At 52.3% G+C, this 18,113-nt stretch overlaps 1 protein-coding gene across 1 annotated transcript in view; it reads right to left on the bottom strand.

The window, feature by feature from the left end:
* ACTN4 (actinin alpha 4) overlaps window positions 1-18,113 on the bottom strand; it is a 79,386-nt gene that overhangs the window by 17,661 nt on the left and 43,612 nt on the right. The window contains 7 exon segments of the mRNA XM_014462598.2: window positions 2,207-2,292; window positions 3,019-3,100; window positions 4,283-4,361; window positions 6,499-6,586; window positions 7,398-7,484; window positions 10,851-10,970; window positions 11,212-11,326. Coding sequence (XP_014318084.1) covers window positions 2,207-2,292; window positions 3,019-3,100; window positions 4,283-4,361; window positions 6,499-6,586; window positions 7,398-7,484; window positions 10,851-10,970; window positions 11,212-11,326 — 657 coding nt within the window.

The following is an 18,113-nucleotide window of genomic DNA, read 5'->3' as shown; positions in this document are numbered from 1 at the left end:
CTGCTTGACCTGGACTCTGAAGGTAGTCCACAAGAGGCAGCAGACACAGTCCATGTCCTATGACGCCCTACCCACTCTGAACTTAAATTTCCTCTTTTAATTGAGGATAACAGCACCACCTGCCACATAAGGGGTGTGTAGGGACTAAGAGTCTGTGTCTGGCATGTAGTAAGTGCTCAATAAACCAAAGCTAGTTTCTTTTTCTCCTCCCTGTCCACTTGCAATTGGTGACACAAACTCAGGTCACTGGGAGTAGCTGCCCACAACCAGAGACAGGAGGCAAGCAAAGGGGACAGAGGTGCCCAGGCCTCCATGTGGGACTCTCTCCTCAGGGGCAGCATGAGATCAGCCAGGCTCAGGAAGAACTGCCACTGGGAACACCTGTGACTGCTCTGCCTGTGTCAGCACGGCTGCTTGAGAAAGGGGCCCGAGAGCTGGGTCAGCAGGAGTAGGCTCAGAGAACAGTCTAACCTGTTCAGGCCGAGCCTTTCCTGGACCATTTGGGAGGGGAAGGGGCCGCAGAGAGGGGCAGAAAAGCCAGTTCTCCCCGGTGAAAGGGCACAGCCAGTGCACCACACAGGTGGCCTAGTGTGGATCATGAACAGAGAGAAGCAGGGGCAACCAAGTGGTCAGGAGCACGGGTCCAAATTGCGGCTCTGCTAAATTTAATGTGATGCAGGGACTCAACTGCCATTTCTGAGAAACTGGGACGCTACCACCAATCTCCCGGGGCAGGCTGTATTCACAGAGAGAATATCTGTGTTGCGTCAGCACTGGACCAGCGCCAGCTAAGTGATGACACTGAAGCCCATGGTCACAATAAACCTGCTTGACCGGGTCAGTCCTCAGCCTGGCCAACCACAGATGGATGGTGAGGACAGGAGGAGGGCAAGGGCAAGCCTCTAGGCACAGCAGCCAGGTGTGCTCCCACCCCAGCTCACCTTTTGAGCCCCCGAGAAAGCGTGGTAGAAGCAGGACACGTAAGTCATGATGGCTTTCTCATCTGGCCTCAGAGTGCCTACAATATCTGCGCAGAGAGAGAAAGAGAGAGAAGCAGGAGAGAGTGAAAGATGCAGGGAGGGCAGCCGGGACAGGGCCCTAGGCTCATGCAGGAGGAATAGCGCTTGCTCTGGACTGGAAGCCAAACCCTGGCTCTGGCGATGCGGGCCCTTTTGTTAAGGTTTTGGTGAGGGAAGGGGGTGGATTCCTCTTCTAACCAGGCCTGGATTTGTGACACTAGCCATTGGGGCTAGAGGGGTTAAACCCTAACTGACCTTTCTGAAAATGTAAGATCATTTCTGCCAGCTCAACATAAACCACTTAACAGTTTCCTGGGGCCCTAGAATAAAACCTAAATTATTTTTTTTTTAATAATGATTTTTTAAATATATTTTTATTGATTTTAGAGAGGAAGGGAGAAGAAGAGATAGAAACATCAATGAGAGAGAATAATTGATCGGCTGCCTCCTTGTACGCCCCTACTAGGGATCGAGCCTGCAGGCATGTGCCCTTGGCTGGAAACGAACCTGGGACCCTTCAGTCCGCAGGCCAATGCTCTATCCACTGAGCCAAACCAGCTAGGGCTAAAACCTAAATTCTTGATCTTAGACTACAGTAGTCCTATATAGCCTGGCTCTGCACCTGCACCTCACTTACTCTTCTCCAGCCATTCCTTGAATAAGCCACGCTTATTTCTGCCTCACAGCCTTTGCACTTGCTCTACCCTCTGCCTGGAATGCTTTTCCTACAGATCTTCACATGACAGCTCCTGCTCATCACTCCAAGTGCTGTTCACGTCACCCCCCGGAGGCTTCCCATGATGGCCCCAGCTAAAGCAGCCCTCGGGCTTCTCTGTCCCACCACCCTGTCCCATGTTCTCTACTGTGCTTATCACATGAAATTACTTGATCTGTGAATATGCCTGTTGTCTGCCTCACCCACTAGAATGGAAATTCCATGAAAGCAGAGACCCTGCTTGACTGTCACCACTATACTCTCAGTGCCTAGTACAGAGCCTGGCACAGACTGGACACTCAATAGACAGTGTGAGCAAAGGGTGGCAGCAATGCCAAGGAGCTGGGGTATGGCTTCTAGTCGGAGAGGCCACTGCCGTCTGCAAGAGAAATGAGGTGAGCATGGGAGGCGAGAGGCAGCAGTGGCATTGGGCAGTGGCAGCGAGGTGGGCCTGCCTGGCCCTGCCCGGTACCTTCTGCGCTCCCGAAAAGGCATGGTAGAAGCTGGACACATAGGTCATTATGGCCTTCTCGTCGGGCCGAGCCGTGTTCACGATGTCTGCAAGTGAATGACAAGGGTTAAACTGCCCAAGTAGCGGTGGGGGGAAGGGATGGTCACTCACCAGGATCCAAAGGCTCCCAAGACCACAGACATCCCAGGAGAAGGACCCTTAGAGCTGATTCAGTGACCCCTGGTGACTCTGGCAGGCTTAGCCACACCCTCAGCCCCTCCATCCCCATGGTCTTTAGAAAGGCCACAGCTGTGGGAACTGGATTAAAATGAGGCCATTTCCTCTCTCTGAGAATGGTCTCAAGGGGCTTCTGGATAGTCAACCCCCAAGGGCCACCAGAGGCCAGAGGCATGGATCCTGGCTGGGTGGTGCATGGCTGGGAAATGGAGAAAAGCCAGAAAAGGAAAACACAAAACACTCCAAACGGGTGGGCTCTGGACTCCGAACCACAGCAGGCAGGGTAGGTAGAAGCCTTGCTTCCTCCCTGGCCACCTGCTCCCTGCCTTCCCCCAGGTGTGGGACTGGGTCAGGCAGGGCTACGGCAGCCCCCAGAGTCAATCCTCCTCAAGCTCCCCCTTCCCCACTCCTCACCCTGCTCTATCCCTGAGCATGTCTGGCCTGCGCAGGCTGCTCCTGCTTTGGTTCCCCTGGAGACACATTGTCTCGGGTTCACCCAGATTCTCAGCCATTCTCACTGGCTCTGCCAGTTGTCTGAAGTTATCATAAGACACACACGAAACAATGTGTTGACTGAACAAAAGGGATGTACGTACCCTCTGCATCCAACATTTTGGGGATGTCTAGGTATTTCTCTGCCACTTCAAAGGCATTGTTCAGGTTGGTGACTGGGTCGTCCTGGGGAAATGAGGAAGAACTCAGTCAGGGGCAGGATCCAGAAACAAAAGGGACCCATGGCTGGCCTAAAAGGAAGGGATCTGGGGAGGGGTTAGGACTGGAAAGGGTACTTTTTAGGCAGTTCTCAGCCACCTGTGCTGCTGGCAGGGTGAGGAGGCCACCTGGATAGTCAATTCCGACCCAAAGGGACGCCTCTGGAAATCCTGCTGGACAAACTAGGGACCTTTTCTCCAGAAAAAATGTGCTCTTTTCTTATAGTTTTCAACTATCCAGACCCCAGATTAAGCTCCCTGTCCTGAACCCCTGATAGTTAGTTGGCCAGACTTGAGACAGCCCTGGGTTGGGGGCTGGGGGGAGCAAATTGAGAATCTCTACGTTCCAACCCCTCTGAACCATCCCTTTATGCTGTCTCCCACTGCTATGGGATTAAAGCCCACTTGACTTAGACCCTTCTTCACGTGTCTTTACTGCTTTCCAGCTAGAGCCCAATTCCATTACTCACTGTGGCTTGAACGGGCTCAATGAGGCCCGTGCCCCCTCCACCTGGAATGCCTGCTCTCTGGCTCTAGGCTGGCCACTCCTCCACGGGTCCTTCCCAATCATGACAGCCCAAGTGTGCCATCCTCCCCTCTGCAGTATTGTCGGGCCCTATCTCCTCCCCAGCCCATTCAGCCTGAGACCTGTGCATGGCCTCATGTGGCTGGCTTGCTCTGGATACATTGTCCTGCCTTCCCCACAAGGCTGGGGAACTCCTAGGGCAGGGGCTTATAGGGTCACAAGCTTTGTACAGACAAAGTAGATCAGGACCCTGCCAGGAAATGTCTGCTAGCAGTGATGGTTTGGAATGCCTTACCCCTCCTCCCCATGGACAAGAGGGAATACTTCCAGAATCCAGAAGTTAAGGAAGGGGAGCTAGAAGACATGGTTGGTCAGGCCCTAAAATAACCCTGGTGGTTACAATGCCCATGGAAGGAGAAGGGGACAGTCTCTGAGGGGAGCAAGGGAGGTGAGAACTGAGCCAGGGGGTCTGGTGACAGTTGGCACTAGGATCTCCAGCCTGCCCATCTGATCACAGAATCCAGCTTTGAACACCAGCGATAGATGGACTTGGGGGACGTGATCCAGCGTTAGGGTCAGACACAGGTTATCTGTGGACTGTTGAGGGGAACACAAGATGCATACCTTTCTCAGCTTGTCATACTCGATGAGCTCAGGCCTGTGCCGGTGGATCAGGGCATTAAAGGCAAGACCGTCCTTCCAGCTGGGGGTGGAAAGGCCAAGGTTATGAGGGTGTCCACGCACTGTAATGGGAGCTCAGAAAGGCCCCGGGTACCCACAGCAACGATCAATTCCCCTTTATTGAGGTGGTTTAGTGTGTGTGCCAGGCTCTGCCGGGAGATGGTATGGCAGGGTGGCTGTGACCTTGACTGCTGGAGCTGAGACTTACAGGGTCAAATCCCAGCTCTTCTACTTACTATTAGCGTGACTATGGGCAAGTCCTACAATTGCTACCCGTTTCCATGTCTGTAAAATGGGGATAATAACAGTGCCTACTTCATGAGGGTTGTCATGAGGATTAAATAAGTAAATATGGAAACTTAGACCAGGGCCTGGCATGTGCACATGCAAGGCTCCAATGAACTGGACAGGCCCAATGAGGGGAGACGGCCTACCGCGGAAGGCCGGTGCCTGCGCTGTGTGACCTCCGCACCCTGGCTGACACGGCCACAGGCTGGCTAAATGCCAGGATGTGGCTGGCATGAGGGCCTCTGCGAGGCAAAATGACAACTGGTCACAAGCTAGACTGGTCACATTTTTCTTTCTGGAATCCTCTAAGGGCTGGTTCCTTCTAGGGTCAAGCTTAATGACACTTCCTCAGGAAGGCCACTCCTGACCAAGGTACTCTCCCAATTACTTTCTATCACCTCACTCTATTTTGTGGTCCTAGCTTATATAGCACTTCTCACTACCTGAAATTGTGTTGGTTTAGTTGCACCTTTGTCAGCTAGGGGTCCCCTCTGCTGCAGTGTAACTTTCCAAGGGTAGGGACTCATTCTGGTCCTGCCGGATCCCCACTCTCGGCACGTACTAGGCATTGCATAGCTATTTACCAGTCCTATATAATAAAAGCCTAATATGCTAACTGTCCAGTCATCTGGTCGTCCGTTCAATCAAAGTATAATATGCTAATGATATGCTAAGGCCGCTCAACTGCTCGCTATGATGTGCACTGACCACCAGGGGGCAGACACTCCGACTGGTAGGTTAGCTTGCTGCTGGGGTCCGACTGAGCGACACAGGCTGGACACGCCCTGGAGCCCTCCTGTGGTCCCTCCCCGGCTGGGCAACCTCCCATGTCCCTCCCCAGCTCCAATGGGGTCCTTCGGCCTGGCCTGCTCCCTCTCGCAATCCGGGACCCCTTGGGGGATGTTGGAGAATCGGTTTCAGCCTGATCCCGCTGGCTAGGCTGAGGGACCCCACTGGTGCATGAATTCATGCACCAGGCCTCTAGCTGAATAAATAAATGAACAAGAAGTACAGAGAGGACCAGTGAGTTGGTGGCAGGAAAAGGAAGGAGACACACAGAGGAGCTTAAGGGCAGGACCGTTTGCTATTAGTAGCAGAGTACAATGGAAAGGTCCCCAACCTCTAATGCTGGGGCCCTGGAGAGACTGGGGGCACAGAAGAAATCTGTGGATCCTCTGAGGCCCCATTCTTCATTCCTATGTGTGCTCCCTCCTTCGTCCGTCCACCCTGGGAGGACACCAGAGGCTCAGAGGGTGCAATCACAGGGCCAAACTGGACCTGACCTCAGGACCACCCTGCCTCCGGTCACACTGGATCTCAAGTGACGCTGACCGTGTTTGCCTGTGTCCTGGCAACTGTGGACACGTCTCCTTTCCTTCTCACACAAGGGAGAGCAGGTTCATCACAGGGCTGACTGGGTTTTGTTCACTAGAATGGACAAAGTACGTTTTCCCCAACACTCAATTCACGAGCATCTCTAGGGATGGGTTTCTCTTGAGAGGTCAAAACCAAAAAAAGAGCTTTGTTGTTGCTTTAGAGAATCACTTTGCTTGTGGAGGAAGAAGAGTCATAAGGCTGGCCATAGAACCGGCCTTTAAAGCCTTCAGCCCAGGACGGTGAGGCAACTGCCACTGCCGACCTCACCACCACCACCTCTCTTCCCCCTCCCCCTCCCCCTCCTCCTCGGAGAGGACACAGGGACCTTACAAGGAGCTCACAGGAGTCAGTGTCAGGGGAAGGGACTCCTGGAGGGCTGGCAACTGACAGATCATGAGGAAAGCACAGGAAAAGAAGGCAGGAGGGAGGATAGTGCCTCAGGTCCCAGGAAGAAGCAAGGGAATGAGTTGGGCTTCGGGGCTGCTGGCGCTCACCTGATGTGGAAGTTCTGCACATTGACATTCTTGTATGGAGCTGTCTTTCTCTGGCACCAGAGAAGGAGCCCTTCCTTGGCAGAGGTCTCTGCAAAACACACAAAGACACTGAGCACTGGCTCAGACAAAACCATTCTTCTTGTTCAAGCAGAACCTGAGGGACAGGCCACCAGACAGAGCAGCAGCAGCAGTGACGGTAGCAACAGCCCCTCCCATTCCAGACATGGGCAGGCCTCTGCTGATCCTAACCACCGATCAGCACACATGGCCCCAAGAAGTGACTCACACAGGGTCACCCCAGGAAATGGCAGTGACAGAATAATGTCAAGGTCTGAACCTGTGCCATGTTTCAGACCACAAGGCCTGTGCCTTTTACTGCCAGGATACATCATCAAAGAAGCCTTTGATCCTGGCCTCGGCCTCTCCTTGAACAAAGTGAAGAGTTGGTGATGGCCTGGACTGATTCCAGATCCACAGAGGCAAAAGTCGGAGAGTGGAAACAGGTAGGTGCTGACGCTCAGGGGAACCAGGCCAGGCCTGACTCTGACTAATGTCTATATGACTCAGATTCCTCGGCTGTAAATTGGAGCTGATCATGCCATCTTCATGAGGGTGATGTGAGGGTCCACCGAGACAGAGGCTGTGAAAGCAAAGTACTCTGGGTGGATACCAGAGTTGGGTGGCTTCGAGGGGGATCCCTTCACCTACAGCCTGGGCCAGAATCTCCACTAACCACTCCTGCACATGGCCAGGCCCTGTAAGTGACACTGGGAAACAGGGATGAGCCTTGAAGCATGAAGACAAAATGCCCGAAATCCTAATCTAACTCTCCCAACTCAGGTGGAACCTGGGTAGGGAGAAAGTGGTTTTTGGCTGTCAGTAGGACTCTTGGCTCTTACCTTCCACCGAGATGTCCTGGATGGCGAACCTGAGGATGATGGTCCAAATCATCCCCAGCGTCATCTTTGCGTTGCCATCCACGATCTCTGTGTGCAGGGCGGGGGCAAAGGGCGAGAAGGTTGTTAAACCAGACTGAGAGCCCCCTATCCCAGGGCAGCCTTCCCAACCCACTTAAAGTTAGCTGCCCAGGCCTACCCTCCACCACCCTCCCTGGAGATGTCCCCTGAACACTCTGGGAAGCACAGTCCAAAGCCTCTTAACGTGTGTCCTTGGCCATGCAAGCCTCTTTCCCTCACGCCAGCTCACTCTCTCTCTCTCTTTTTCTTTTTAATATATTTTTATTGCTTTCAGAGAGGAAGGGAGAGGGAGAGATAGAAACATCAATGATGAGAGAGAATCACTGATTAGCTGCCTCCTGCATGCCCCCCACCGGGGATGGAGCCCGCAACCCAGGCATGTGCCCTTGACTGGAATCGAACCCGGGACCCTTCAGTCTGCAGGCCGCCGCTCTTTCCACTGAGCAAAATCAGCCAGGGCTCCCTTGACCCAGCTTAAAAGACTGCTCCTCCCCGAAGCTTGCTCCCAGCCCTCTGTTGACACCTCCATCAGGCTTTATGGGCACGTCTCCCCACTAGTAGGTGCATGTTGCACTACTGTTTGTTGAGAACCTGTCCACTTCCTTCCAAGCCCAATGCTGCCACCTTTGCCCAAGCCACTGTTGTCTCCTCCAGAGCTTGATGCACTGCGCCCTACACCAGCCCCTGCAATCCACCTCCACACAGCAGCTAGGATGGTCCCTTTAAAAACTGCATCAGATTTGTGTCACTCACCTACACCTCAAACGAAGCCCGTGTTCTGAGGCCCAGCTTACAAGGTCTGCCCTGGGTGACCTTGCCCTTCTCCCTCCCCAGCACTCTTTAGCTGTGTCCTTTTGGCAAGCCAGGCTCTTTTTTGCTTTAAGGACCTCACACCTTCTGCCCACCAACAAAAATGCATCCCTCAACCCCCTTTCTCAGATGGTAAGTCCTTCTTATCCTGTCAGCCTCTGCTTATTGTCACCTCTTCAAAATGGCTTCCCTGAACATGTCTAAAGGTGCTCCCTGCACTCATCCCAGGGCCCCTCTCCCCACCACCCTGCTCTTCCCCTCATACGGATTGCCAATTGGAACCATGTATTTCTTGGTTGGTTTACTTGTTCACTGTCTGCCTTTGTGACCACTGCATCCCCAGCACCTGGCCCTGGCCCTTGAGAAAGATATGATGTTGTTGAAGGAAGAGGAAAGTAGGGACACAGAACCCAAAAACCAACTTCTCTCTGAAACGTCTGGGAGTGAGAGAGAAGGGTCTGGACCACACATTCTTTAGCTTCAGCAACTTAGAGAAAGTCATCTCTGCAGCACTCAGGGTACCATGTGTCCACTGCTGGGTGACAGAAGTACAAGTGGCCTCATCCAGGAGGAGCCCATCAGCCAGACGTGCCTTTGGCAGTCTTTTAAATGTCCTCTGCCCCCACACACCCTGGCACACAAGATGCAGGGAGAAAGGGTAGGAAGAATAGGACACTTCAAGAGATCTTGTTCACGGATCCTCAAGAGCTCTAGGATGGGCTTGATTTAAAAAGGGGGTATCGTGGTCATCCACAGGATGGGGCCCAACCTTCCCCAAGGACACACTGACTCAAGAGAAAGGGGTGGGGACTCTATTGGCAATGTTGGGGAAACTCCCCAATTGAAGCCATGGGCTGATGGCTGAGGATAGCTTTTGGCTTTAGTTTCAGGATAAGAAAATATGTGTCGTCTGCAGCCTGGAGGCAGAGGAAGAACAGTGTCTGCAGGCCCTTTCCCAGCCAAGAAGCCCAGACTCTGAAACCAGGCAGAGGCTTCCCAGTGTGGAGCAAAGGCAGCCATTCATTCAGGAAATCTAAGCTGCATTCCTCCCAAGTGCCAGACACCCAGAGGTGGGGGATGGGCAATCTGGAGAGGAGGCCACAGCTCCCACCCCCAGCTGGTTACATGGGGAAGCTGGTCACGGAGGGCTTAGGGAGTTCCTGTGAGGGGAAGAAGATGGCTTTTCTCATTACACTTCCACCAGCTGCTTCTCGGAACTGCAGCTGTGCCTCCAACTCATTCCCTCTTCTAACCCCCATAAGGAAGCAATGCTCCTACAACTGTGTAGATCCTTAGAGGGACAGGGAGATAAGGGCAGTGTGGGGGCTGGGGTTCTCAGGTATCCCAAAGCCCTCGGAATGTCCCTAGTAGGCTGCTCTACAGCTTTGTCTAAGGCCTGAGGGTCACAGAATTGGGAGTGAACTAATTTGGACATGAAAAAAGAACGTTTTTAGCCTGAGTTTTTCTCCAAATGAAAACTGATGACTGCCACGGGCCTCTCCTCTAACCCCTTCTGTATTTACAAAATAGAATTTGAGCAAAATAAATGCAGCTGTGAGAAGCAGAAGACTGGAGTGTAGCCAAGAGGAAAGATCCATGCAAGGACAGAAAATCTCAGGGCCTAATTAAATCTTTGGGCTTTGATTTTTTTTAAACAAACACCAACTACTCCAACTGTGGTATCTAAGGCTTGGCACCCCTCTCTGGAGAGGTCCCAGGGCAGCAGGGGCAGGGGAAGCCTTGGAACTCTCTACAGGCACTCTGGCCTAGAGTCTTGGCCAAACTCTCAGAGTACTGTCACTAATGGCAATTAGTTTTCTTTGTTTTTCGAAATGCTGGGACAACATGGATGTTGTGCATAGGGAAACTGCTCTGACTAATGAGAACTTTTGAGTCTAGGCTGATGGGGAGCAGCTGAACTCCATCAGGCTTCACCTAGTCTCCAAAAGTGCCTGTGACCACAAGACATGAACCCGCTGCTAGAGGGACAGCACGTTGTTGCTCTAGTAGGAGGGCTTGAAGTAGAAAGTTACAGTCCTGAGAATCCCCATGGGGCACAGAAGGATCCTGGGTAATCAGTCAGAGGACAAATTCTCCCAGGCCATGTAGCCAGCAAAGTCTGGTCATTGACCTTTGGGCTTGCACTCCCTGCCCCAGTGCACTGACACTGGGCCTCGAGTGCCCTTCTACCTCTGCATCCCCTCCTGCCCACAGATACCAGGCAGGGCCTAAGGGCAAATGTGCTCCTGGCACAGAGAGATGCCATGTCACTTGTCTGTCAGTGTCCCCAGGGTACAAGTCAAAGCCATTCCTCTCCCTGCAGAGGAAGCCTGCCCTGCGTGATCAGGGGCACTAGATTCCTCAGTCTTGCACTGGATTATTCTGTGGGAGGGGAGGGGAAACTTGTGGGCCCAATGTCACATTGAGGCAATCACTGTGGTCACTGTTGAGGATATATCGGGGCTTTAAGCACACCCAGTGTTCTACCATCAGCACAACTTCTGAGGCAGAGGTCAGGCCTCAGAGCTTGCAGGTCAGAAACTGAGCTGCCCAATCCAAGCTCACCTTCTGCCCCGATGGAGACCAGCTTGACTCCTTTGCTAGCAATGAAATCCAGTGCTTTGTTCACATTGTTGATTTTGTGCACTCTCATCTTGCCCCGCTCTGGCTTAGGTAACCGCTCACCTGAGAAAGAAGAGAAAAAAAGAAAAGCTCTAGGGTCCCACTGCTGCCACAGAACGGGCTGCCACAGCACTCTGGGCCCATCCCAAAGGCCTATGCTCAGACACACTGCTACTTCAGCCATATAGCAACTTGCTACTTTTCCCAGTAGCAACAGGACAGATGGGGTGGGCCATGTCCTGGGGCCTGCTGTGACAGGTACCCGGTTCCAGGTGGGGTGTGCTTCATGAGAGAGGAGTCTCACCTGAGATGACCTCCAGGAGGAGCATGAGCTTGAGCCCATCTCGAAAGTCCTCGTCGATGTTCTCGATCTGTGTGCCGGCCTTCCGCAGGTGGGAATTGCACCAGGCTGTGAAGGTCTAGGGAAGCAAAGCAGAGAGTGGCCAGGAGGGTCAGCATGGCTGTTGGGGCTTCTAGCAAAAGGGCTGGGCCATGGTCCTGGGCTTCACCCTTTATATATACTGTTTCTAATCATTACAACAACTTAGCAGGTTGATCTGAGGAAACTGAGGCTCAGGGTAATTAACAGACCCACTGCACAAACACCTAGGTGAAAAGTGGAGAGCATAGATTGGAACCTAAGTCTGCCACCCTTGGAACAAGTGCCCGCTCCGAGACATCCTAAGCCTAGCACAGGTAGCAGACAGAGGTGCCACAACCTGTGGTTTGCTTGTTCAATCACACAAACCTATCTGACTAAGTACCAGGCCCAAGTGTGAAAACAAGAGGCAGGGGCCCTGCTCCTGTAGAGCAGCGGCCGCCAACCTTTCGGACCTCGTGGACCACCAGTGGTCCGCAGACTACCGGTTGGTGACCGCTGCTGTGGAGCTATGTTCTCTTGGGCAGACACGGCCAGCCCTCATTCATCCAGTGGACTGGCCAGATCACAAGCACCAGCTAGTACTGCCTCCACCCACCTGCCCTGTAGAAGCTTGGGCAGCCACTTCCCCATCTCTGGCACAGAGATGACCTGGGACAGGAAAACAGCTGGAAAAGTAAAGCCTCCTATAAATTCAAGGTTTCCTTATGTTAGTGTCCCTTGGGAGCTTTGAGTGGCCTACCAGCAAGCACCTCCCCTGTGCACGTCCTCACAGTTTGCTTTCCTATCGGCCACATGTCCTCTATTCCCTGGGGAACATTCCACATCCCACCCTTCCAAATCTTAAGATCAATGTATCTTAGAGAGGGATGCCAGGCAAGTGGGAGGCAGGCCCCCGCCTCCCCCAGTCAAACAACTGTTTCTGAGGAGGAAGTTTCTGAGGATCAGTGGGCATGAGGATGCTGGAAGGTGAAAGGGAGTTTTCAGGTAAAGAGGGCCATAGACAAGAAGCCCAAACCTGAACACAGAACACCCAAATACAAGGCACTTGGCCTTCTGGTGGTGGCCAGCCACTCAGCCCCCTGCTGGTTGGGGCATGTTATCAGATGTCAGCGCCAGGGAAGCATGTCACACCAGTTAAGGTGGACATGCCCAGACTCCTTCTGGGAAACCGGCCCACTCAGCCTCCCGAAGCAGGGTCTGGGAAAAGCCCCACCCAGTTTCTCATAGGAATCTCTACCCTCTTCATTCTGCAGGGGTCAGTGTGCACGTGGGCAGACAGCCAGGAATGTGCAAGAGCACACACTCCGTGCCCAGGTACAGGCACAGGCAGAGGTCACGTGGGGGTGAGGGGCTTCCAAGGAGCCTCTGGCCAAACACTATGTGTTCTGATAATGCCACCAGTCCTGCTCATTCAGAGACTCAACACAGGGTCATTCCCAGACAAAGAAGCTGCCTAATTAACATGCTGTACTACAATGGGGACCACAAGAGGTTTCCTTCCAAACCTGAGTGCAGGGAGGGGAGGGCATGGGACAGGATGGGATGGACTGCCGGTGGCCCAGGACTCCCCCGCCTGCCTCTTACAACTATGAATTCCTCCGCCTAGGAGACAGAAAGCCCCTTCCTGTTTGAGGCTGTTCTCATTGCCTTGTTCCTGCCTCACCTTAGCCAGCAACTGCCTTTTCCTCAAATCAGCCTGAAAGGCAGCTCCTCGGGGGGTGCCTGCACCAACTTGCTTGCTCTGACCCGATTCTGACCTGGATGTCCCCTCCTCTGTGTCTGATCTCTCAACAATTATGCATTGTCTCCTGCCTCCCACAGCCGTGAGCTACTTTGAGCTCTGGCCACCAAGCAGGTTCTCATTAAGGAATGTATGAATTTGCCTTCCCTACCAAATTTCCCACACTGCCCCTATACCAGGGGTGGGCAAACTTTTTGACTCGAGGGCCACAATGGGTTCTTAAACTGGATCGGAGGGCCGGAACAAAAGCATGGATGGAGTGTTTGTGTGAACTAATATAAATTCAAAGTAAACATCATTACATAAAAGGGTACGGTCTTTTTTTTAATTTTATTCATTTCAAACGGGCCGGATCCGGCCCGCGGGCCGTAGTTTGACCACGGCTGCCCTATACAATTCTGAATTCAGACAAACCAGGGCTAGAATGCTGGTTACACCTCTCATGTGGGCAAGTTACCCATCCTAGCATCTGCTTCCTCATCTGTAACGTGATGATGAAGATGGCACTGGGGTCACGGCCAGTGTGAGGATTCAAGGTGACAATGCCTGTAGAGCGCATAGCAGGTGCTCAAAAAATGTTCTCAATACGTCCCTGTGCCTCTCCTGAAATCCTGCCTGCCTCCTCCACAGAGTACTTTCTCTGTGCCCTGCCAGCCCTCATTGGTACACAGCCCTCAGCATCTCTCTGACAGCCTCCTCCTCGTCTGGATCTCACTGGAGGTTCCGTGCACATGTGCACACTCCCATGGGGTAGGAATTACCCCTCACATCTCACATATTTTTATAATGCCCAAAGCACAGCTGGTCTCAGTGGTGGGCAGCGAGTACACGTGGAACTCAGCTGACCTGTAAAGCCAAGGGCAGTAGCAGGCAGGGCTAGGGCAGGAAATGAGAAGGGGATGCTGAGCCTCTGATCTTGCATGTGCCTGATAGATGCTGTTGGGCAGTAAAGTGGCCAATCACATCTCACGGCTGAGAGGGCAGTTCCCAGAGGGCAAGCTTTATTGGTGTTCTGCTGAGGCCAAGATCTAGGCACCTGGTCTGCAAGCATGGCTGAGCAAGTGTCTCAATGGCAGCTCCACTGCCTGGATTATACTTGCATGCTCTGAAGGGGCACAAGTCTGGGTTTAAATGCCAGCTCCTCGGCTTACTTGTTCTGTGTTTCCAATCAAGTGACTTGACCTATTATACCTGATTTTCCTTCTCTATAGGATAAACTTACCAGAACCTACCTCCTGTAGTTGTTGCAAGATTAAATGGGGGGGGGGGGGGGGAGTATGCTTTAAAGCCTCTTACACAGGGTTAGCATGAAGTGCCAGATGAGCCTGGACAGTATGGCTCAGTTGGTTGGAGCGTGTCCTGCACACCGAAAGGTTGCTGGTTTAATTCCTGGTCAGGGCACATACTTGGGTTGTGGGCTCTCTCCCCCCCACCCCCCCTCCCTTCCTTTCTCTGAGCATGTTCTAGGGTGAGGATTTTAAAAAAAAAAATCTATCTATATAAAACCCTAATATGCAAATGGACTGAACAACGGAACAACCAGTCGCTATGATGTGCGTGAACACCAGGGGGCATGCGCGAAACATGGCAGGTGTCGACCACAGCAAGATGGTGGAGCAGGTGAGCAGGGGTGCCAGACCAAGGCGGGGCACCTGTTGCTGTCATCGGGGCCAGCCTCCGGTGGTTACTGAAAATTCTTTGCTCTCACATGCCATGGTCCCGCCTGGCAATCACACCTGCTGCTGGCACTGGAGCCACTGCTCGCACCCATTGCAAGTGCCCAGCACCAGTCCCTATTGCTCAGCGCCATTAGCAGGTGCAAGTGGCGGCTGCCGGCCCCAATCATCCCTGAGGGCTTCTCCACCTCCCCCTGCTCCTGAGGGGCAACTGGGGCAGCAGCCGCCACTTGCACCTGCTGCTGGCGCCGGCCCCAATCGCTTGGCACCATCAGTGGGTGCAAGCAGCAGTGGGAGCTGCCAGCAGACAGAAGACCAGGGGCCGCAGCAGGAGGGGCTAGGTAGGGGCGCAGAGGATGGGCCGAGACCCGCCTCTGTGCCCACTGCAGTCTCGCAGCCCACAGTTCAAGGTGCACAAATTCGTGCACTGGGCCCCTAGTAATAAATAAAGTGCCATTTGAACTGTGTGAGCACACATATCCACACTGCTGCCTCCCTCTCTGCAAAGACCCTTACCCCACCCCCATGGTTTGAAATGGAAACAAGATTGCAGGAGATCCTCTCAAGATGCACCCCAACCTGTGGAGGCTTTGAACAATCTTGCCTTGTTCGGTTCACACCATCTTTCCTCACAAGGTCACGGTACTACCCATCTCCAAACACATGTCCCATCTCTGCCCTTTGCTCATCTTCTCTGAGCAGTAAGCAAGTGCTCTGGCTTAGGACTCACACAGACCTGGGTTCAAATCTTGTCTCTGCCATTGAGGCAATCTGCCAAAAGTGTAACCTTGGGCAAGCAATGAGCCTTGGCTTCCTTGTTGATGAAATAAAGATAATAATCTCTTCATTTAAATGAAGATCAGACAAAATAATGCAAGTAAACCACTTAGGACTGTGCCTGGCACAAATTAAGTACTCAGTGCTACATACATGTCAAGAAAGATCTATTTTTAAATAAGTGGTAACTCTGCCATGTACTTCTGTCTCCCTGGCTAGAGGCAGGCAGAGTCCCAAGCAGAACACTGAGCAGGTTCATGGGGAGAATATCCACTTACCTGGCCTAGGTGGTGAGTAGGAAGAACTCCCTCCTGAACCTGACAGACACAAAACGGAACTCCACCCACAGGCTTCCCCCGCCTCAATCCATGCCCTGCTTGGCACTGTTTTCTCTCCTGAAAGTTGAGAGGCGTCTACTGACACTGGAGGCTCATGGAGCCCTGAGCTCTGAGCAAGGATAGCATGACCTTGTGAGGCCATCTTCAGGGAACTGCAGAAGGTCACTTTTCCGTGCAGTATGACTGGTGAATAGGAGCTGGAATTCAAATAGGATATTAAAAATTTATAGCTTTTTCTAGTTGGTTACAAAAATAGCATTCTGCTTATACACTCTTCCTACCTGGATTTAGACTAAGATGTGTGGAGTGGATAGTGCCGAGGGGCAGTTTCTACAGATGGAGGCCTCATGAGCAAAATTCAGCTATGCAAAATTCTCAGTCTGACTGACAGCAGGTCCCACCTGCTCCCACGCCCCAGGCCACTGCGGGGTTGGTACACATCCATTCCTCAACAAGCATTTGCTGAGTGTCAACCCAAGGCCAGGCCCTGCACCGAGTACATAGTGAGCCAAAGCAGACACAGACTGCACTCTATGGAGTTCCCAGTCTGATGAGGGAGAGGATCTCATTAATCAAGCAAATACTCGGTACAGAAAGAAAAGTGATAACAGTAACAACCGTAGCAGATGCTCCTATAGAGCTAACTATGTGCCAAGCACTGTTCTAGGCAATTTGTCATCCTCAGAACTATCTTCTAAGGTCAGTGCTATTACTGTCCTATTCTACAAATAGGACAAGGGTCTACGACAGCGGTTCTCAACCTGTGGGTCGCGACCCCTTTGGCGGTCGAATGACCCTTTCACAGGGGTCGCCTAAGACTATCCTGCATATCAGATATTTACATTACGATTCATAACAGTAGCAACATTACAGTTATGAAGTAGCAACGAAAATAATTTTATGGTTGGGTCACAACATGAGGAACTGTATTTAAAGGGCCAGAAGGTTGAGAACCACTGGTAAGAGGTGATGTGACTTGCCCACAGGTAGTTACACACCTGGCAAGTTCTAGAGCTGGATTTAAAGCCAGGTACTAAGCTCCAGAGGCCAGGCCCTGATGTATTCTGTTGCACCTGTTCTCCTCTCTCTCACCATTGGAAAGGGAGCTAAAGAGAGGGTTCCATGTGCTGGGGTACAACTCCTAATGTAGTGGCAGGGGTAGACATGGGAAGTTTCCCTAAGGAGGTGATTCTCCAACTCTGATCTGACTGAGAATGAGTTAGTAATACAAATGTAAGGGAGACTTTCCAGATAATGGGAACAACAGGTGAAATAGCATGTTTCAAGAAGAAAGGAGTGAGGGGAGTAAGATGTGCCAGGAGGAGGGCAGACCAACCTCATGGGGCCTTCAAAAGGTCATGCTGGCTGCTGTTGCATGGTATTAAGCTGAAGGGGGCAAGGGTCAGTTGGAAAAGAGGGTAGAGAGCTCTGAGAGAAACTTGCAGGAGAAAGGCAGAGGAGCCATGTTGGCAATGCCAGCTCAAGATGTCAATTTCATTTGGGAGGGCCCAAAGGTACCGGCCTCTGTTGGGAGGAGGGGAAGGCAAGAGCATCGAGCTCATCTGTGTTTTACTGTCAAGGGTCATTTTCCAGGGGCAGCACTGACTGACTGGTGGCCATGTCCCCAGCGCTTCACCTAAGAGGCACTCAATGTATTCACTTGACTGACAAATCCTGACTTGGAACTCCTACTAGGTACTTGCTATATAGGAGGAAGCAAAACAGACACAGAATTTACATTCTGATGGGGAGAGCATGCTAAAGGTAACTACGCAATAACGGTTCATTGCTAGTTCTTTCCATTTACACACAGTAACTCTTTAAAACCTCCAACCTCATGATCATGTGAGAGATTATCATCTCCATTTTAAGAGGAGACTGAGACAGAGAGAGGTTAAGTGACTTGCTGAGGGTCACACAGCTAATCAGCACAAACATGGGGTAGTCACTCATTCCACAATGTTTTGAGTAGAATGCCAGGTACCAGATGGGCAAAGCAGAGCGAGCAGAACCAAGTCAGCAAAAGCTCCAGCCCTACCTCAGTCCCAGAGCTGGAGGTGAGCTCACAAAGTCAGGCAGGCAGGCAAGACTGTGGCTCCAAAATTTGGCATGCTTTTTAGAAGATGGCCTGGGCCCAGTGTGTGAGGCAGGCACAATGCCAATGGTGGCCCTGCTGTTCCAAGTCTGTCCCTGTCATCCCATGAAGGGAGCTTGCACCCAGCCCTAGACCTATCTAGGGAGGAAGGATGTGGACTCGTCTGTCTTTCAGAACACACGTGAACAAAACCACAA

Source organism: Myotis lucifugus, unplaced genomic scaffold, assembly GCF_000147115.1.
Source record: "Myotis lucifugus unplaced genomic scaffold, Myoluc2.0 scaffold_185, whole genome shotgun sequence".
Taxonomy (NCBI): domain Eukaryota; kingdom Metazoa; phylum Chordata; class Mammalia; order Chiroptera; family Vespertilionidae; genus Myotis; species Myotis lucifugus.
The sequence above is the reverse complement of the archived record's forward strand: the minus strand, read 5'-3'. Positions and strand labels throughout refer to the sequence as shown.